This window comes from Amphiura filiformis, chromosome 11, assembly GCF_039555335.1.
Source record: "Amphiura filiformis chromosome 11, Afil_fr2py, whole genome shotgun sequence".
Taxonomy (NCBI): domain Eukaryota; kingdom Metazoa; phylum Echinodermata; class Ophiuroidea; order Amphilepidida; family Amphiuridae; genus Amphiura; species Amphiura filiformis.
In genome coordinates this window covers 31,068,757-31,090,762 of record NC_092638.1, presented here as the reverse complement: position 1 = coordinate 31,090,762, position 22,006 = coordinate 31,068,757, and the positions used below count along the sequence as shown (strand labels likewise).

Here is a 22,006-nt window from a genome sequence, read left to right as displayed (position 1 = left end):
AATGTGTTACAAGTGGACTTTTATACATACTGGATTTCAATCAATGTGTTACAAGACTCAAATCATGGAATTGGGTGATTCTTTCATACATGCTATTTTTCACATGCCCAATAGACACAGAGAATGAATTTGAGTTGTTCTTGTATGCATATGACAGGCCTATGTATAGCAACAATTTCACATGCTTAACTCAATTTGGCCAAAGTATGGACTTAGGTGGCTTTTGTATTCATATATTCAATTGCTTGTAACTTTACTTCTGGAGGTCACATTGGATTCAATGTGGTGTCATAATGTGCCGGATTAGATAGTGCATCTATTACAAAAACAAATTTACCCCAATATGGTTCAGTATTGAAATTGTGATTATTTTTCCAAGTGTAAGGATACTTTCTTGGCGTAGTATATGATGTACAAGCCCGGAGAACAAGCGTATTTCTGGCAGCACGACTCGTAGCGTAGTAGTATAGCCTCTCGACTGTGGATGCAAAGGTTGTGGGTTCGAAAACCCTGGTAGAATTTTAATTGAAATAAATTTGTTTTTCTTTTGTTATGTAAGAGGTAATAATAATGGCTATAAATCCGATCCGTCGTATAAAACTGAACACAGCGCAATCCAGCCTCATAGCGAACTAGTTTGAAACGCTAAAAATAACTCCACAAAAAGTTCACTGGCGAAATACAGGTACTGTATGTAAACATTAAAAATCTTACACTAAAAGACAAAATTTCAAGGTTTTTTTTAAAGGTATCGCCAAGTACAATGGTTGGTCCTGATAATACTGAAACAAATTACAATTATTGTTTTTTACTTGATCAAGAAAAGCAAAATTTAAAAGTTTCTGGGACTGATCAGAGCAGCTTTCTCATCCAAATGGATGATAAATACTAATTATTGTGTATAATCTGGAAAACATGCACCAATCAGTCCCACATGTTTTAAAATTTCATTAGTTATTGTCCAATTCTCATTTTTCGAAAGAATTCTCATTTTAAAATTCCACTATATTTTAATGTGTATACAATTATATCACATACAGTTAAGTATTTTAAATTTTTTTGAAAGATTATATATTGCAGGATAACCGTGTGGAATATTATTCTTAAGGGGGTACTACACCCCTGCCCAATTTTGTGCCTATTTTTGCATTTTTCTCAAAAATTATAGAGCATTGGTGATAAGTAAGATATATATATTATAGGGGCAAGGACTACAACTGCTACACTGGAAATTTTATTTCACCACAGACAACAGTTGTGGAGTTACAGTTAAAAATGAGGGAAAACCATTATTGGATCAATAAATCAATAACTACTTGCCTTGAGTTGGTGATTTTTCAGTGCAGTAGTTGTAGTCCTTGCCCCTATAATATACATATCTAAATTGTCACCAATGCGCTATAATTTTTAGAAAAACGCAAAAATAAGCACAAAATTGGCTAGGGGTGTAGTACCCCCTTAACCCGGTATAAAAGATAAAAGCCACTAGATAGTCACATCCGGGAGTTACTCAACTCCTATCGGTATAAAGTGCTGTTTTAAAAAGGATATAGCAAAATGGAAAATGGGGTTTATTGGGTATAACATTTCAGGTCATTTGGTATTAATACACTTTCGAAGAAAAAAAGGGTCGTCGAAACTTTGAAAACAAATGGAGCAAAAATATATTTCTGTTCCAAATTTCCCGCATTTATAATATAAATTTGCTGAAACAAGAGAATTTCAAAGTTTCCGCATTATCTTATAGCATTTTTATGATGTAATTATAAAAAAAATGGGGGTCATTGGGTAGCCGAACATAAAAAGGGGGTAATCGGTTTTGACTTTAAAAGGGGGATCATTGGGTATTTAAGCTGGTTTCAAAAAGTGATTTTGACAGGCACATACCGTCACCTGGAAAATAATGCCCTCCACTGGATTGTATATATCGACTGCTCAGTGCCAGAAGTGGGTAAGTGCAATAGCTGTCTAGTGTAAATACCAAGTGTAGATGAGTACAATATACTGTGTGTAAATTGCCAAATGCTCACAGGGCAGCTATTGCACTTATAGAAATGGGAAATACAAAATGCCAATAGTAACTACAAACAACACGGTATGACCAGCTAATGGGCACGGGTTTATTAATGCTGTAATTATGTAGTTGTTTTTATTGTTAATTTTATCACATAAGATATCGATGTCAGTGGTTCATGATAGTTCATTATTTTGAAAAAGGTCTTGCTAATTATAATAGCCTGCAGATCTGTATGAAAATCTATTAAAGTCAATAAGAATGCTTGACTTAAATGTTTGTCTATTAAGGGTAGACGAGGTATTGTTGGTCGAAGCAACCTAAAAATCGATTTTCATTATCTAGATCAATATATTATTGAAAATTAACACCTTGATGTTTTGCAAAAGTTCATACTACAAATCGTATACTTTGCAAACTTGCTTAATTTATTGTTGTTAATGAGTTATGTACATTTTACAAAAGTGTTGTAGTTTCAGCCCTCTTTACAACGTAACTCAAGAACCGCAGCACCTATAAAAGTATATCTGTGATATTTTAATTCTTCTACACGCTCGCTATGAATTGAGCAATGCGGTTTTTGCCAAAGCCCACTACCATTCATAAGATGCTGTGAACTACCAAATCACAACAGTTTAAAATAATTAATAACCTTAAATATCATTTTTAGAAATAATTACATAGGATGAGAAGAATTTGAATTAAAGTAGGAATTCCTTAACAAAAAGGTATAATTTTACATAAACACGAACTATGTACAATCTACCAATAAGTTACCAAAATATTTACATAGTGAAGTGTAATTATTTTTCCATTATGTTAGGTATTTCGTTTTTACCCATTTCTAGGTAGTATCGTCGGCCGTATCACATACTGACGTATTTGCAAAATACGCATTTCGAGAAAATCGAACTTGAAAATCTAGCGATTTTCATTTCTGCATAATCTTGATTAAAATATTGTTGTCGATTAAAACCAGGTTAACAGTAATGCAAATATACCATATTTTCAATATAATTCACTCATCACTATGAGAGCATAACTTATTCTGCAAAAAATCAATAATAAATAAAATACGTCACTATGTGAAAAGGACTAATGTCAATTTCGCCATTCAAATGACAAATACGTCGCGCAAATACGTCAGTATATCAAATAAACTACAATGAAACAGATCTGTTTGTTCATTCATAATGCCCAACATCAGCTAAGACCCGACCATCACGGCCCAAATTAGCCCGACATGTCGAGCAATTGGCCCAGAGGAAATTAATAAAGAAAAAAGTTCATTTTATCATGCCGTTAGCCCAAGTTGCAAATATTTCGAGTGAACACTGTCGACCGGTTCCACTTGTGTGAGACGGATGTTAGGTTTCGCTTCATGTGTTACTAGTATAAACACATGATAATGATGTAAATTATGACCCACAATCAAACTAATGAGAACCAATAATGTTGATATCAGTGTTTTATGTGTAGAGTCATTTGTTGAAATCGGTTCAAAAGTAGCTAACAAAACCAACTATAAAATATTTGTCTGAATTGCGTTTACCAGATCAGATAGAATACGTAATAACCAAGTGGTTCCAATTCGATCGATTCACAATGCGATGCGCCTCCAGCGGTTGTTGAGGAAAGGCAGTGCATCATGGGGGAAAAGTCGATATCCAAAGCCCGCGTAATATGAATACACCACAGGAACATATTATGGCAATATAATGATGTCACACGCGAATGCACACTAAAACAGCAATTCATAATTTTAGTAGATCAATTTTAATCACAAAGAAGCCTTCGTGGAACTGTTTTCAAGACGATTATTCATGATGCAGTCATGTCTACAGTAGAATTCATCTCGACCTTTGCAGGACTTAAACCCCATTAAAAGCTATTAAACCAAGATAACACTCATTGAAGCAGCTCAACTGATTAAATCAGATCTTCTCTGGTTGTGCACAAGTGTCTGTTTTCAATGTGCGACATCGCAATAAAGCTGGTATTATAGCTTCAGTTGGTTAACCGATTATAAAGGAAACGAAAGGAAACAATGGTACGTGTACCTTTGTTCACGAAATGAGACAAAGACCTGCTTTTTGTTAACCAGCATTCTTCAAAATGAGCAACATAATGATTGTTGACTTAACACGGTTTAGAAATAATTTCTTCATATTTTTGGTGTTATCTGTCGTTTACATATCCTTCCTAAAACACAAAAGTGCGACCCTCTCCAAACATCTAAATTAGCTAAAAATTTAGGACATGTTACAAAACTATATTTTCTAGAACCTATTTAGAATAGTTTAAATGTAGCTTGTACCGTTTTTTTGTGGCATCCTTCAGAAGTGAGCGGTCCGATACCAATATTTTCGGTCAAATCTCCATTCAATTAACACGGGGAGTTGGCTAGCTATGCCTTGCCCTCACTCATATTTTACAAAAGTGCGACCATTTCTGGACATCTAACCTAGCTGTAATTTTAGGTCATGTTAGAGAAATATATTTGCTAGAAGTTTTGGAGAATAAATAAAATATTGGCTGGTTATTTTTCACACAGTGATGTTAACTAGGCAAGTGTCCATTCTCCCAACATACATCATTTGTAGAGGTCACGCGTCAATGGTGAGAGCACTGTGTATTGTGTATAGGAAAACGGACAGTAACTGCAGTATGTATCACGTACTCGAGTGAAAATCCAATGATGATACTGGAGGTCAAACATTAACTGGCAAGAGCAACCACTGGCGGCGTATCGTACTGTGAATCGCGAGAATTTGACTGCTTTAAGATTGTCTGATAGTCATAGGAACACAATTGCCCGGAACACAATTCAACCACAACACGTGCATTCCTTAATCGGGTACCCGGGGGGCCACTCACATGTCTGGGTGTGGTGTTTTTTAAGGCAAGGCAAGTTACGTGCGTGACGCATTTAGGGTCTAAAAACGCACTGATTTTAAAGAATAAGGGTAGTTTTCTGAAACTGAACAACTTATTTAGGGTACCTTTCCAAATTTTTGGTAATTACAAGTCCAAAAAGGGTACATTTTTTCAATTTTTTAGCCAAAAACTCATTAGGGGGTTAATTCTAAATTTTTCTGGTAGGTAAAACTCGTTTTAGGGGGTGTTTCAAAATAATTTGGTCACGCATGCGTACATTATCATACTTTAAGAGTGGCCCCCTGGGATCGGGTAAAAGCAATTTAGAATTCTATTTTAGAGTCTGTATGTTCTGTTGTTGTTGCAAATTCAAATAGCTGGAACTCCCTGCATTCTTCATTTGACGTCTTTTCCTGTAAATTAAAGTGAAAACAATACAACTCAGGATGAAGAAACAGGCGACGGCGATAACTACATAGAATGCCACCATTTTGGGAGAGTGCTTCCTCTCGTCAGGGCCAAGACGGATGCGACCTTCAAGACCGATTGAGATGGTAGTTTCCAGTCGGATGTAGTCAGCCATAACGTATTCTCCAGAGTCACCTGTCAAGAAACAAAAGAGAGAATAAACAACTATTAGTTTGTACTATTCTCCGTAACTATTCTGCTAGTCCAGATACATCTCTTTGGAAACATACTGCACACCGTCGGTACTTGGCATAACTTAACGAAAATAACGCTTATAACTCTCTTCACGCGGGTGTCGACTGCAGACGACATGTTGAAAAACAATTCAGAAATTCAGAATTGTAAATTTTCATGACCATATTTGGAATCAGCATGAAAAATGCATTAAAATGAGTACAAACAAGCCTAGTATTGATTCAGTAGTTCTTAAGATAGCTCTTGATATTTTGAGAAAATATTTCAAAACTTGAACTTTTTCCATTGAAGCGCATGGCTTGCACGCAGAGCGTACCTGCTCACGCTTTTAATCCTGTCAATATCAACCACCCTCGTATGCCTATGCACTATTTGCTACCTGCTGTAATATGAACTTACCAATTTTATAATCAAAACTATTGTCTTTTATCATCCCGTACCCATCGCCACCACCTCTCATAAACGAAGACACAGCCATCTTGTACACGCGTTCATCCTCTAAAGGCTGATAGGCGGTAGTTGTACAATCAATGCATTTTAACATCACCTTCACAACCCGGTTCTTATATGGATCGCGCGTCATGTTGTAGGTTACTCGCATACCTGTATGTGTTTTTTGTAAAAAAATCATACTATATAAGGGGCTGTGCAATAATTATGAGCCCTGGTGGGAGGGTAAAATTGGGGGGAGGGATACATTTTTGGCGAGTCGAAAGGGAGGCAACAATTTTCGGCAAGCCGAGAGGGGGGATTGATTTTTGGCACACATTCATGGGCGCCTTTTAAAAAAAACCGCTTAAAAGGCTTAGGAAAACGGTACGGAAACGCTTAAATATGCTGCGCTCGCAACATGTATCAAGATCATTTAAGGTTTGTAAATTGGGATCCCAAAAATTAGGCATGTTCAAGGGGGGGGGGCAAAGAATTTTTGGCGGGCCGAGAGGGGGCAAGCGATTTTTGGCGAGCCGTTTGGAAATTTTACCCCACACATAATTGTTGCACAGCCCCTAAGAGATCAAATCATAACTTGACCGCCGTTTCCGGCGGTTCTAAAAGTCTACGGGAATATACACAGTGATGAGGTAAGTCGTCCAACCCTGGTTCACATGGCTGGTTGATATCATTCAGTCGCCAGTGGTTCCATATAGCAATAACCTCTGGCGACCGGACGGAACCTCCCGGAACCGCCGGTCGAGTTTTGATTTGATCCTTAGAGGTAAAACATGCAAATTAAATTCCTCTTAGATCGCCTGTTCAATCTATTTCTGGTTGTGTCCCCAGCGCGTGGAAGGTTTCACATGCCAGTCTTTGCATCTGGTGACCGTCAGTCTGCCTCCAACTGTCGTCATCTATCTCCTCATTCGATTATCAGTAAGCTGAAGGAAATATGGTCTAATGATCGAAAATAACTGACCTGACACTTGAAGAAATCTTCCCGAGTAGTCTTCGTAGCCAGCCGCCGAATGTTCAAGCATTTCTCGGATGTACTTCCCTTTTATTTCTACAGCATCAAAGGTGTTTCCGAATGGCAGAACTTCATGTACATCACGTACTCGTATTTCACCTAAATACATATGTAATTTCAACATTTAATAGACTTTTTAGTATAATGTTATATTTAAAATCTCGAGTCTGTAGAAATTGTAAAGTAGAAAATGGTATTATAGAAACACTAACTAGCATACACATTGCTCTTTACGTGCAATCCATGTAAAATTAGGAATGAAATCAAAACTCGACCGGCGGTTGGCCGCTTTTTTCGTCCGGTTGCCACTAATAATAAAAACTGCACGGAACCAGCGGTCAACCGCCGGTCGAGTTTTGATTTCATTCCTTTTTACAGACAGTGTTAGACAGCATTAGTTTTTCTCGCCCATGGATGCGGTGACGTGAACGCATTACGTCAAATTGATGTCACTTAACCGCTATAACCACAATCAGCACTCTTGAATGACGTCAAATTAACGTCAAAATCAACGAACAGCGTCCATGTGCGAAACACTAGGGCCCAGCTACTCCAACATGTCAAAAGGCCAAAACCATTTGAAAACGTTTTGTGCTGTTGACATGGTTGATGGGTATACTAGTAGCTCACCTTTATCAATAGAAGCCCTTATGGCCCCTGCATTTATAACTGCCATCGATACATCACTCCATTTTCGTATACCTAAGGATTTTCTATATTCCCAGAGCATAGTGTCTGCAACAAGGTTTCCCATGTTGCACTCTCTGCGTCTACAAGCCTGATCCCATTCGGGTCCCCCTTGAAGCATAACCACTGTGTTGCCGAGAAGTCTATTGCCAGCGTTCTCAATTTCATCGGCATAAGCGTTGATTTCAGCAAGCAGACTGGGATCTGAAGATAAAGAACACCCGTAAACCATTAGTTAGAAGTTGATCTCTGCTGCAATGGTTCCGTTACTTTATAGTTCCCTTAAACAATTTGTCATGTTTTACCGACGATTTAGCGGAAAGACGGGGTAATTACGCATTCAATTATACTCTGGACAATAACGGCTGCAGCATGACACCTGTTGTTACCAACTATCAACAGTGCCTACTAGTGCTTCAGGCGATCGGCACTTTCTAGAAAGCAATGCATGACATTTGTGCTCAGGCCCTGGTCTAACGACATGCCAGGATGCACTTTTGAATGTTTGATACGGATACGAGATTCCTGCAAAAACAAAACATTGTATAGTTCTGATCTTACCTCATGTAACCGTGATCCTATATTCAATTAGCACGTTACATAATTATAACACTGATAATATCCATTGGCAAAGTTTAATGGATAACATAGACGCATACCCCTTGAAGCCCTTAAATTCCACAATACGAGTTTAATGTAATAGTTTTAAGGGAATGGAGCGCACTTGCTAAAGTTGCACCGTTGCACGTGCAAAAAACATCAGGTACAGCCGGTAGGCTGCGACAAGTGTAAGTGCGACGGGAAATGCGGAAGATTTTCTCTGCTGATTTTAACGAGATAAGATCAAAGGCTGACTGCTTTATGCATATTATATCATACCACATCCAATTTGGTCCTATAGAACTATCGGTGCCCGGTTAGGTACCGATGACTCTTAGCATCACTTCAAGGAGATTTAATAAATTGTATCAAGCGTAATAATTAACAGTTGCATATTGTTATTGTTTTTCATTTAAATAAAAAACGAATGTACACATGTTCAGGGTACGATAAAAAGTGCCATCGGTATCTCTTCGGGCACCGATAGTGCTATATAGGACCAAAAAAGATGTGCCTTATATTAACATGATTTTTGCATATCTATAAAAATAACAGTCAATAGAAGTGAACAGATTTGCCAGGTTAATGGTATAGGAGTTTGAAAGAGCAATATCAGTGGTTGGAATTTAGAGATGGTTGAACCCAGGACCTCCGATTTCAGATGGAAGTGTTTGTACTGATTGACTATATAAAAAAAGAGGGAGAAGGGGTAACTTGCCCCATTATATGAAATATATATGACACCTATATTTTAAGTAGCATTGGGTTAGATCTTGACTTATTTTTTGTTGACAATGTAGTTATATTATAAGAATGTGCTATTCTATTTAAAATCCACACTACACTACACTTTGAAATACTCACTCCAATTGTGGAAGATATACTAGGTAAAGCCAATTAAGCCATAATACAGGGGGATTACGGGTTACAAAATGTTTAACCCTGGCCAATTACATTTGAAAAACATACTCCTCCTGTGGAACATATTTCCAAAATTTTCCACGGGGGTAGTGTGGATTTCAACTGGAATAGCCCATTTACCATAGCTGTGTCTTACCTTCTTTTATTGTGTTGTCTAGTCGAATGGGATCGCCATTCCATTGCGTCAGTTTACCATCTATAAAATTAACGTTCAATCGCCCAAGATATCTGCCAAAGAGGTAGCCATTAACAAGAAGAACTCTTTCGGTAGAATCGTGCTTTGGCATGATTTCCATTGGATATGTGGGATCTTCCTTGAAACCTTCAATCATGTCTTCTTCTACATGGGAACAGTCTGTCAGGAAAGGATGAAATTAAGCGTAAATACGTTACAGGTTCCCTTAAAATATGTTATTATATTGCTGTTTGTTTAGTAACACTCTTTCGGTAGAATCGTGCTTTGGCATGATTTCCATTGGATAGGTAGGATCTTCCTTGAAACCTTCAATCATATCTTCTTCTACATGCGAACAGTCTTTCAGAGAAAGGATGAAAATAAGCGTAAATACGTTGCAGGTTCCCTTAAAATATGTTATATATTATATTGTTGTTTGTTTAGTAACACTCTTCCGGTAGAATCGTGCTTTGGCATGATTTCCATTGGATACGTTGATCTTCCTTGAAACCTTCAATCATGTCTTCTACATGCGAACAGTCTTTCAGGGCAAAAGGATGAAAATAAGTGTCAATACGTTGCAGGTTCCCTTAAATAATTATGTTAGTATGAAAGTTGTGGAATTGAAAAACTTATCATATCAAACCACGCAAGATTTGACAATGTATATTGTACAACCTTTTGTAGCTTCTGCTCTGAAACATTTCAAGACTGTTATTGGAAGACCTGTGCCAGAAACGAATTTGTTTGGAGTGTATTCTTGCAGATTTTGGCAAACCATGTAATAGCCCTAGTAAAGTTTAGGGGATGTGTAATCATTATGAGCCGCGGTGTAAACGTTCCAAATTGTGTGCAAAAATTGCTCCCCCCGGTCTGCCAAAAATCGCGTGCCCCAATCTCGCCGGCACTCTCGGCCTGCTAAAAAATGCTTGCCCCCTTCCACCAATTTTACCCTTCCACTAGGGCTCATAATTATTGCACAGCACTTATTAAAATATCCAGTTCGTAAATGTTATCTTATATCATGCATATACTTACCATTGCATTGAAAGAGATTGGCACCTCCTAACACAATGATATCTACCTCTGGAACATGTAGAGCTATCTCCAAGGCTTCATTACCGTCTTCGATCCAACCGTAAGTATGGCCAAGAACGATGATCTTATTAATCCCCTGTGATCGCAACACGTTCACTTCTTCTTGTACCGATTGAACTGCGTCTGTAAAGTTGGCATTGCCTGTATTGAACGGGTCAAAAATAAACCTTTAGTGATTTATAACGCACTTGACTAAACCCACAAGGCCCTTCACGGTTGAATATTCTAAAGCGTTAGCTAAATCTAGATCTAAGAGCAGGACCAACTCTAGTCATTTATGTGGATACAAATATTATGGTCGTCGCACTGTGGGTCGTCGCAAATGTAATTTCTTGGTGTGTACGGTTCCCATTAGGGTCCGGTCACAAACACTTTTATCGCGAAAATGTTTCGCCCCCTCCCCTTTACAGATCTCAAAAATTTCAGGCCCCCCTTTTTGACATGAAAATTATGGGTCAACCCCATAGAAAAGCATATAAACTCAATTTTTTCAGCCCCCTTTTCATCAGCCCCCCTTACAAGTGTTTGTGAACGGTCCCTTAGATCACCACAAAGGTCAAAGTGTTTGGAGAACTGCACGTTTGGAGAAAGCAACACCATTTCTGTGGGAATATTTTATCACGCAAAGGATACATAAATGCAAGTGTACAATGGACTTCCCTGAACAGTGATTTTTACAGGATAAGCAAACAAGGATATACATCAGCCAGCCAGAACATTGTACTGGAACACTTTAATCATCAAGAAGAAGACTGCTGGATATTAAGTAGTAATTAGTTAAAAAGAGTGATTTAAACAAATATTTGATTATATTGTATGTACATTTCTTGTCACGTATCAAGCATATCGACTAGTCTCTTTGTTGCTATGCGTGGTTATAGCGCGTAGCCCTGAACCGGGTTATATCGTCTCATATAACACGGCTAAGATTGCAGGAACGTTCTCAAGTGTTTAAGAATTGATTTTTAAATGCAAGCAAACTCTGTGACAAAACTTACGAACTTGTGATATTTCGTTTGTTTTCTGCGTCGTGTATCCAACAATTCCAATACGTTCACCACCTATTGTCTTGATGACAGACTTGTGGAATAAACCTTGCAGAACAGGCTCTTCCGAAACGTCCAGGTTGGAACAGACCGCATTAAAACGGGCTTGTTTTAAAAAGCTTGCCAGACCGTCTGGACCGTGAGTAAATTCAAGGTTACCAATTGCCTGCATGTAGAAGAAAATTAAGATTAGGCGACGAAAACTCCCCTGTTCTGTGGGCCGAATGACCTGTGTATTAAGTTAGGCCAATTTGTTAAATGATGACTCCGGCAATCACAACATTATGCCTTATATATATGTTAGAAAAATAATTATCAAGCACGAATCAAATGGTTTCATCTAAAACAATCTCATATTGAGCATAAAAATGAATAAAAACAGCCCGGCTCTCAACATGCTCAACACGCGATATTCAAAATTCCCGCGCCGAAATTGTCCAGTGCAATGACGTTGTGGTTATTTGTGCTCGATTGTTGTCAGCCTTCATTGTGGGACGTCATTGCACTCGACAATCTCGGCGCCCAGGAATTTTGAATATTGCGTGTTGAGAGACGTCTGTTTGGTCAATATGAGTTTGTATTATATAAAATAAAACCACGTGATTCGTGCTTCATAATTAATTTTCTAACATAAAGTTGTGATTGCCGGAGACATCCTTTAACCTACGTTCCAGTGCCTGATAGAATGCTTTGTTTCAAATAGATCTCAAATCGTTCGTAGAAAAAGGTGATCATTTGATGAGAAGCGAGATCATACAGTCAGACTTGGAACATTTGTGGGTCATAACAGTGTCGATATGGGACATGCCCCCTGTCGAAAGGTCCTCTCCATGGACTTCGATTTCAAATAAGTACGCTTTAATGAACTTTTATTTAAACGTTTAAAAAACTACATTAATGAAACCGACAAACCTACCATAGCGTCATATTCCAATGCATTCATGAAATGCGCTGTTGCATTGCCTTCGTAGTAATTGTACCATTCTCCAACAAACTGGTCGCCTCCGTCCAGTAACAAGACATTTAGATCACTATGACGTTCTTTGCGGACATCCTTGATAGCTGTTCCACGACGCGCCACTCCCCCAAGACATTTTCCATTTGCGGCTTCTTGCTCGCTGCATTTAGCACCTTCAGAGTTGAATTGTTCAAATGCAGAAGTGACCGTACTTGTATGAAGTATAGTTAACTGGAATTCGTTGGCCTTAGCATCACAGAGGCAGGCCGTCGTTACGAACAGCAAGAATGCAAGCGTGTTATATATCACATCCATCCTCTGAAAATCATGGATTTGAAATAATAATTATTAGCTACGGGCAGCAAGGGCGTAAATCGGGTGGGGACAGGGGACACGTCCCCTCACTTTTCAAAGTGGGGACACAATATCAAATGCCCCCCCCCCACACATTTTGGTCCCCACCCCCCAAAAAAAAAGAGGGAAAGGAGAGAAGAGAAAGGGAGAAAAAGAAAAAGAGAAGAGAAAGGGAGAAAAAGAGAAGAGAAAAGGGAGAAAAAGAGAAAAAAATGTTAAATTGCACCTAGCTGAGACGAATATATATGAGGTATTCCTAAAGTAATGACGGTGCAGCATCATAGATGCAGACCCGGGGATGCAGGTCGACGTTACGACCACTCGAACAGCAATGACATATCACAGCCATCCCCTAAAAATAAATTTGGATTTGAAATAATAATTAGGCCTATTACCTATATTGTACCCTTAGCACCCTCAAAAATAAGCCACTGTTCATGATAAAATGCATTTTGTTTTTGAGCGATAATTTGTAAAAACTTTTATCAAGTTTCTCGTTTGGGAATGCTGAAATGGTAACTTTGCTGTCTGTCATGCAAGCTGCATGTATGGATCAAAAATCAAAATATGCTCAAAAGTTCAATCAAATTACCCACTGTTGGAAATATTTCCATAAATAAGCCTGAAAATTGAGATGTTTGTGGACTTTCACAGAATGTTTCTATCTTTAAAGTACGCTTCTGGTTGGTTTTTATACAGAATTGTAGTTAACCAGACGGACTATAGCTGTTGAGTCTTTCTGGAAGGACTGCAGACTTGTGCTGTTTAAAAACGGGGAAGAAACTTAATGACGTCCGCAAATTTTGTATCATGGTGTCCGTCTCGTAAATTCAAGCACAAAATATCAAGTTTAAAGGAGTTATATATTGATGAAGCAAAATCAGGTCAGATGTTCAGGTTCAGTGTGCATTCAGTACTGATATGATATTCGGCAAACTTTAAGCACGTTGTACCAAGCTTTTAAACCACGACCATTGATGTATTAACTATCGCAGACTCAGAATTATATTATTCAAGTATGGCAGAATCGTGCAAAATCAGCCTATTGTGGTAAGCATGGCGAGGCGTAGCTCAGCTGTAAAAGGTGCCGACTTGTAATGTTATAGGCTATTGGAGTTGGTTTGAATTGGTTCGAATCTTTTGTTGGCTTTGTTATGATTATTATTTTACCTCTCCTAATACTTTTTATTATTTAGCCTAATATATAGTTAAACTTTACGCTATTTCGTCATCATTCAAATAATGTTTAAATTTGTGTGTACTATCTTCAGTAGACAGCATGTAAAGGCGATTGAGTAGTGTTTTATTTTTTACATATTTTACATTTTAATAATAAATTATTAATAGTACACATAGACCGATTCGTGTAAAAGTTATATTCAGTATAGAAAACACAAACAGGGTAACAATATGTGAAAATGTCATGTAATTCCAGACAATCCTGGCGGAAATTCGTTCACGTGCTGGCCTATACTCTCCCTTTCCCCGTCCCCCATTTTTTCATGGAGACTGAAAATGATGACGATGTTGTCCAAATAAACATTGCAATAGGTGGGCGGGGAAGGATGTTGGCTAATTAACACTTTTGTGCATGGCAACCTTTTTCGCCAGTATTGTAACTACAGGCTTGGAAAAATACAGTTGCCCACCAGTAAATTAATTTCTTAATATTTGGGCAAAAGTATTCAAATTGCCATTAAATTCAATTAATAAGACTTAATTATATGAAAAAGTGGAGGGGGTGATTACATTAGTGTATGTAGATGGGATGGAAAGCCGACCATCAATTGAAAATTTTGCATATTGAAGGTATACATTTTTCCCAAAATAATACCTACATATTTTTGGTGTTTGGGGGGGATCAACATCTTCAATACGAAGAGCAGAAAGCGATGCCAAAGATGTAAATTAAATACGTCCAATTAATGCAAAGTTAGTTAGCCAAGTAACTGTACAATTAACTCTAACAATGTACAATGTTCATTGTACATGAACTGTACAAAGTACAATGAGTTCATATCTAATGATATGTAAAAGTACATATCATTAGATGTAAAAAGTTGACTTCAAGCATAGCTTCAAGGGATGTTAGATATCAAAAATGTAAAAAATATCAAATTTTAATAATTTGCCATAAAATTTGTATCACATCGCGAATTTCAAAAAGATCAAAATTATTTGATATCAGAAGGACATTATTCAGAATGCAATAATAGATAATGTCAGATGTGCTCTCAAGTGCCACATAAAATACTGTGCAAACGATGCTATCCGATTCCTTAAGCTACTCAACACCTTCGTTACGTTAGTGAAGGTCACTCTTTTAAATCAAATGCACTATCATTGATCACTGTAAACATAATTAAACGTATTAAATGTTTTTAAGAATTACTTAAAGGAGGATTTCGTGATCCTAGCATCCTCTTTTTATGACATTTTTCAGTAGATGTCCACGAAAAAAGCTTATTCCCAAAATTTGAGTTGATTCCGATTTGGCGTTTGCGAGTTATGCATGATTATGTGTATTACACTGCTCCATAGGCATGATAGGCCACGGTTGTAATTTCGTTCTACCAGAACGAAATTCAAATTTGACGATATTTTGGCTAAACGAATTAATCTGCAAGAAAATTCTGGTACATAAACATGTAACCAGAGGTTTCCAGTGGTATAAAAAATCTCAACTTTTTTTTGAAAAATAGGGGGATGAGGTTGTGGATCACGAAATTCCCGTTTAAAAGTAAAGGATAAATCAATCAATTGCCATTAGATGTTGTTCTTTCATATGAAAAAAAACACTTCGCAAACAGGAAGAAAATGATGTCATATGAAGCCCTTTTGTAGTTACAAATGTCCTTCAACATCGATTGAAATGTAACTTACCGTCATGCCGTGGTTATTCTTTTGTACTTTATCCCTTCATGCGTCACGGTGTATAAACTTCCACAGAAATGCACAAATCTGATTTCCGATAATCTTTTGAAATCGATTTTATGATTTTGCGAATCACTGAATAGTGCAGTAATATTTCACTCTCCGCGTGAATCTCTTTTTCATAGATTCTTAATGACCAACTGCTAATTGAAGTATTTTATGGTTGCAAATCCAATAATAGCCTTACTAACGTTGTAATAGTCATTAACAAAATGGTAATGGTACTCAGGTGTTTATAACGGCCACTATTCAAAAACGGGCTATTGTATTACAAATCTGTAAAATGTGTTGGAAGCAGTATTTATTTCTGCGAATTTGACATCTCATTTGACATGATAGCCTAGAAAACAATAAAACTCCGGTCAATTTAATGTAGCAAGGTCCATTAAAGTTGTACTTACAACAATACAAAAACACTAAGATATCATTACATAAAAATCATAACAATAAACACTTTTCTACACTCTGAAACATGTGTAATCCCAGCAAACACAAAATGTTTTCGACTTCATTCGCGAAAGGTTAGAAAACGTTTTAATGTCGGGTTATATAAAGGACATATAAAGGGTATAAAACGTTGTCATAACATTCAAAAACATAAACTACTGAAAATATTCTAACGTAGTGTTATGCAAGTGTTGAAAAATATGTGGCAAAAAACATTTGCAAGAAATATTTTAAAATGACATTTTAAAAACATTTTAAAAACATCGTTGTAGTGTGTTTTCATACAAAACGTTTTAAAATGTTTTTATGACCTTTGTATAACCCGACATTTAACGTTATTTAAACGTTTTTATCTCAACCAATACCCAAAATATAACATGTTTAAAACGTTTTAAACGTTTTTTTAAGCACATTACTGAACAGTTTGCTCAGGACTGTTGTTGATAAATAAATGAAGAGATTTCATATTTCTAGTCCAATAAAACAGTACTGACTGTGGACGTTTCGAAGTCTAGCAGACTTCTTTCTCAACACTGATGTGACGATCTTCTGTTTACCGCTGATGATACTGGTTGCTTAGCAACGCGGTTGCCAGTTGGTTTTCTAAGAAGATCGTCAAATGCGTGACTAAGATTGTATCGCCCCTCTTCCCTGTCCCTCGTTCCATTCCTCGACACCCTCATCGTTCGTCGGGATGATGGCTCTGTCAAACTGTTGGTGTATCGTAAAGCCACACACACACCGACCAATACCTGAATTTTGCGTCCCACCACCCGTTACACTAGAAATTGGGCGTAGTAAGAACTTTAATGGACAGAAAAAAATAAAATCATCACAGAAGACACAGACAAGGAAGAGGGGGAAGCTAACATCAAAAAAGCGCTCAACACATGTGGGTACCCGCCTTGGAGTATTGATAGAGTTAAGAAGCAAATGGAGACACCTAGAGAGAAGAAGGACACCAAGAAGGATGAGAACAACAAGTCCAAAGGCATGGTCGTCATTCCATATGTGGAAGGGGTTTCTGAACGTATTGCTAGGACTTTCAAAAATACAACATTGCAACAGCTATGAAACCTCATTGTACACTCAGAAACATGTTGGTTCATCCCAAAGATAAGCGTGATCCACTCAACACCACGGATGTCATATACCCCATTCCATGTAAGAACTGTGAATCTATGTATGTTAGAGACAGATAGGAAGTTTGGTAAGCGGATCGAAGAGCACCGGGCAGAGGCAGAGAAAGCAGGGGCTACAGTAAGAACCAGAGCTATCAGAAAGGCATCCATCACAGACCATGTAATGGAGAAAGGTCACATTATAGACTGGGAAGGAGCTAGGGTAGTAGGCGAGGAGGTGGACAGATATAAGCGATGGATTAAGGAGGCAATTCAGATCAGGAAGCAAGACAACATCATGAACAGGGACGAGGGCCAATACAATCTTAGTCACGCATTGACGATCTTCTTGGAAAACCAACTGGCAACCGCGTTGCTAAGTAACCAGTATCATCAGCGGTAAACAGAATCAGGAGGGTGAAAGTGCATAGGAACAATGCCGGAAACTACGTCACTTAAACTACATCATTTTTAACGCATGCGTGTTCGTTAATACAGCTTTAGTCTCCTCCTTCTCAACATGGTACGTGGAATGTCTGGAATCACACTGACGGCGGAGGAGAATACTAGCTGGTCAGACAGTTTAATTTTATCAAGCAGAAAATACCTAAACAATCACCGTCATTTGATCGATTTACCTACAGAATATAATTGATTATTCAAAATATAATTTTAATATTGTAAACATGTTAACTTATAATATATTTGTGTACTAAAGTATAAGGACACGTGAATAAAATAATGTCGAAGACAAAATGGCCGTTAATCCGCCTATTGTCTAGACTTAAACTACATCTTCCGGTTTGTTACGTAACACTAGGATGCCCATCCCTTTGTATCGATCCCCGACAGAATATCGTCACAACAACATCAGTGTTGATAAAGAAGTCTGCTAGATTTCGAAACGTCCACAGTGCGTACTGTTTTATTGGACTAGAAATATGAAATCTCTTCATTTATTTGTGTTTAGCAGTTTTTTAATTGTAGACACACGGCATTTTAATACCATAGACCACGGATATGAGACAGTTTTGGTCTCACATCCCCTGTACAGACATGGTTCCGGTTGGAGCGGGTGGCCGCTACGACATGTACGAAGTAAACACCGTGTTATTTACTAAAGTGGTTTACGTGACATTTTATTAATCAACAGACAAATAAATACGAATTTACACCAGACAAAATATCAAGCCAGCAATTCATATTACACCAAATTAAAGTAGCAAAGTCAAAAGCAATGGTATCTTACCTATTTTTGGTTAATGCCGTTATGTGGATTCCAGGTGTAAAATCCTTGTGTCATAGCCTTTATCATTATGTGCCAGTCAGTAGGCTCCGCTGTACATGGTTCAATGCATAAACACCGAATTTGTATTTTAAATCCCTCCTATCTTGATTTGTGACCCGTAAAGCAAGGTCAGATTATCATTCAAACGATTATTTCATTCTATCGATCACAGACAAATCTATTGTGTGCATCGCGCTTCTACACACACAATCCATATGAACTTATGCATTGTGAATAATTACTGTCGATAGCTTGATTGTGGCAGAGAAGGTCTTTTGAATCCAAATAGCATTTCTGGACACACTCTTGGACACATTTCTGGATACGTTTGAACACAACACGATTATATGGAGAAACTGACATGAGCATGAAATACAGTTTGCAGTGGTTTTAAGTTTGGGTAAACTGCTGCAAATGGCTATCATTTGAAGGGTTTTTTACCCTATATTAATTTTGCTGGAAAGTTAACTACAGGTCAATGTAACTTAAAGCCATATTATAACATTTGCTGAGGAGGACGCCCTCACTGATTTTTTTTTATTCATTTTTTTACACAATTAAATTGTGCTTTATTAAACCAATATAGCCTGCAAAAATCAAGACTCTAGGTGCTGTAGCTTTGTCAAAATCCGAGATTTGGCCAGGGGTGTAGGGTGTAGTACCCCCTTTATTATTACGATGGAATTATTAGTCGAACGCATACACGATGTTCATAACACACAGTACGTACACGCGTGCGGGACGGTGATATACACAACAAAAGGTCGTACTATAACCGAAGGTGGTACGTATTGGCGACATGTGCGCTGGTAGTAAATACCAATTTTCTTTGCTTTGCCGTAGTTGTTCGGCTCAAAAATAAAAGGGATATATCTGACAGTAAAAGCTACCGTAACATTTTATGGCAAAGAAATGCTAATCTATTTTGTTTGAAAATGTTATAATATGGCTTAAAGAATGTTATGAGAGTTGCGATGTATTATGCTTTTTCACTCGTTTAGAGATGATCATGGTCACCCAGGTTAATAAAAAAGGAAAAGGGCTCGATTTGACCATAGATTTTAAATACCGGCGGTATTTAAAATCTATGATTTGACTGCTAGATCAAGCCATAGATTTTAAATGATCAAGCTGATTGGAAATTTAACGATGTACTTCCGTGTGTGGAAATGTTTTTCCACTAGTGAGAACTACCGAATCAGTCGAGCGTGTGGCAGATGAACAGATTGTCATATCAAACGGAAAATTGAAGTGGTGGTTTAATACACCCAGACAAAGAAAAGTGAATAGAGATTAACTGTGGGTAATCGGATTATTTGTTCGAGTGATCTCCTCTTTTCTCATCTTCTCTGATTCAGCGTGTTTATAGCAGGGATCAATAGTCGGGATGGGCATCTGAAATGACGTAACCAAACCGGAAGATGTAGCCTAGGTCTAGACAACAGTCGGATTAGCGGCCATTTTGTTTCCTACATGATGTTATTCACGTGCCGATATAGACCACTTGACATCACTGTTTATCAACAAAGGCGAGGGACTCGTCTATCGATATGCTCGAACGAGCCGCTACACTGTTCAATGGCTTTCCTGTACTATATGAAATGTGGGTTAAAATGCACGTGCCCTTAGCAGACTATGAGCGTGTTTATAGTGAGCCAGATTATGCGGTATTTAGCTGGACTGCCACGCAGTCTATATTTGTTTATGTTTTACTAACCATTGCAAATCTAGACTACGCGGTAGTTTAGCTAAATAACGGAAAGATTGTCTCACTATAAACACGCTCTACGATGCGTACGCAATTGAAATTGCCATAATGCGCGCGCATACTGCCGGACAATGACGTCAGATGCCAAGTGGTCTATACTTTAGTACACAAATATACAAGCTAACAGGTTTACAATTTTTAAATTATATTTTGAGTATACAATATATTCTGTAGTAAATCGATCAAATGACGGTGATTATTCAGGCATTATATGCTTGATAGAATTAAACTGTCTGACCAGCTAGTATTCTCCTCCGCCGTCAGTGTGATTCCAGTCACTCCACGTACCGTGTTGCGAAGGTGGAGGAGACTAAAGCTGTATTGACGAACACGCATACGTTAAAAATGGTGTAGCATAGGTCGAACAATAGCGTGACGTAGTTCCCGACATTGCCCCTATGAACAGACACCCTCCTGTGAATATGTGACCATAGACCATGAATCAGCCGTAAAGTCGGCCCCGCACAGTGTCAACACCCTATATTATAAATATTTTTTTCAAGCGCCCATAACTCAACCAAATGATATCGTAGAGCAACAAAAGAGGTATCAAAATGCGCAGGAGAAACCTGCGCTTTATATACATTAAATAAGTTTTTGCTATATATTACAGTTCCCGATATATCTGACCATCTGTAATCGTTTCGATACTTTATTGGTTGAGTTTATATCCAGATCAAACAGCAATGGCCGCTAATTAGTGTATTTAATTTCAAGTTTTAGTGTATTAAAAACAAAACCTGGGATTTACCTGAAAACAAATCGAATTTCCTTGTAATAGCAACACCACATGGAGTACTAGAGCATGTACGCAAATCGTAATAATATGTAGAATAGAAACTGGGTGGTATCTCATATGATAGTCGTATGATGCTTAGCCCGAGTCGCTCGGCCCATGATGCAGTCATGTCTACAGTAGAATTCATCTCGACCTTTGCAGGACTTAACCCCATTAAAAGCTATTAAACCAAGATAACACTCATTGAAACAGCTCAACTGATTAAATCGGATCTTCTCTGGTTGTGCACAAGTGACTGTTTTCATGTGCGATATCGCAATAAAGCTGGTATTCATAGCTTCAGTTGGGTAACCGATTATAAAGGAAACGAAAGGAAACAATGTTATGTGTGGCTTTGTTCACGAAATCAGACAATGTCGTGCTTTTTGTAAACCAGCATTCTTGAAAATGAGCAACATAATGATTTTTGACTTAACACGGTTTAGAAATAATTTCTTCATATTTTTGGTGTTATCTGTCGTTTACATATCCTTCCTAAAACACCAAAGTACGAGTATTTCCAAACATCTAAATTTGCTAAAATTTAGGACATGTTACAAAACTATATTGTCTAGAATTTTAGAAGAGTACTTTTAATATTGGCCGGTTATTTTTCACACAGCGACGTTAACTAGGCAATGTACTATTACCTATAACATTAACTAAAACACCAAAGTACGAATATTTCCAAACATCTAAATTAGCTAAAAATTTAGGACATGTTAAAAACTATATTTTCTAGAACTTTAGAAGAGTACTTTTAATATTGGCCGGTTATTTTTCACACAGCGACGTTAACTAGTCATATCCCC

The 22,006-nt window shown here is 37.6% G+C and overlaps 1 protein-coding gene across 1 annotated transcript; it reads right to left on the bottom strand.

Annotated features, from left to right (window-relative positions):
• Positions 1 to 4,904: 4,904 nt before the first annotated feature.
• On the bottom strand, positions 4,905 to 18,822 carry LOC140164719 (snake venom 5'-nucleotidase-like). Its single transcript, XM_072188077.1, has 9 exons — positions 18,610 to 18,822; positions 12,463 to 12,822; positions 11,499 to 11,712; positions 10,441 to 10,641; positions 9,364 to 9,582; positions 7,650 to 7,910; positions 6,969 to 7,118; positions 5,954 to 6,157; positions 4,905 to 5,494 (listed from the first exon to the last, which is right to left on the bottom strand). Exons 2-9 carry the CDS (start codon positions 12,817 to 12,819, stop codon positions 5,223 to 5,225), a joined length of 1,878 nt encoding a protein of 625 aa, XP_072044178.1. The 5' UTR covers positions 12,820 to 12,822; positions 18,610 to 18,822; the 3' UTR covers positions 4,905 to 5,222.
• Positions 18,823 to 22,006: the final 3,184 nt, after the last annotated feature.

Coding starts and splice junctions, on each gene's coding strand:
- LOC140164719 (XM_072188077.1), bottom strand. CDS start 12,819: ATGGATGTGATATATAACACGCTTGCATTCTTGCTGTTCGTAACGACG. Junction 10,642..11,498: donor AAACGAAATATCACAAGTTC/GTAAGTTTTGTC, acceptor CGTTCAATACAG/GCAATGCCAACTTTACAGAC. Junction 5,495..5,953: donor TAGTTTTGATTATAAAATTG/GTAAGTTCATAT, acceptor GTTTCTTGACAG/GTGACTCTGGAGAATACGTT.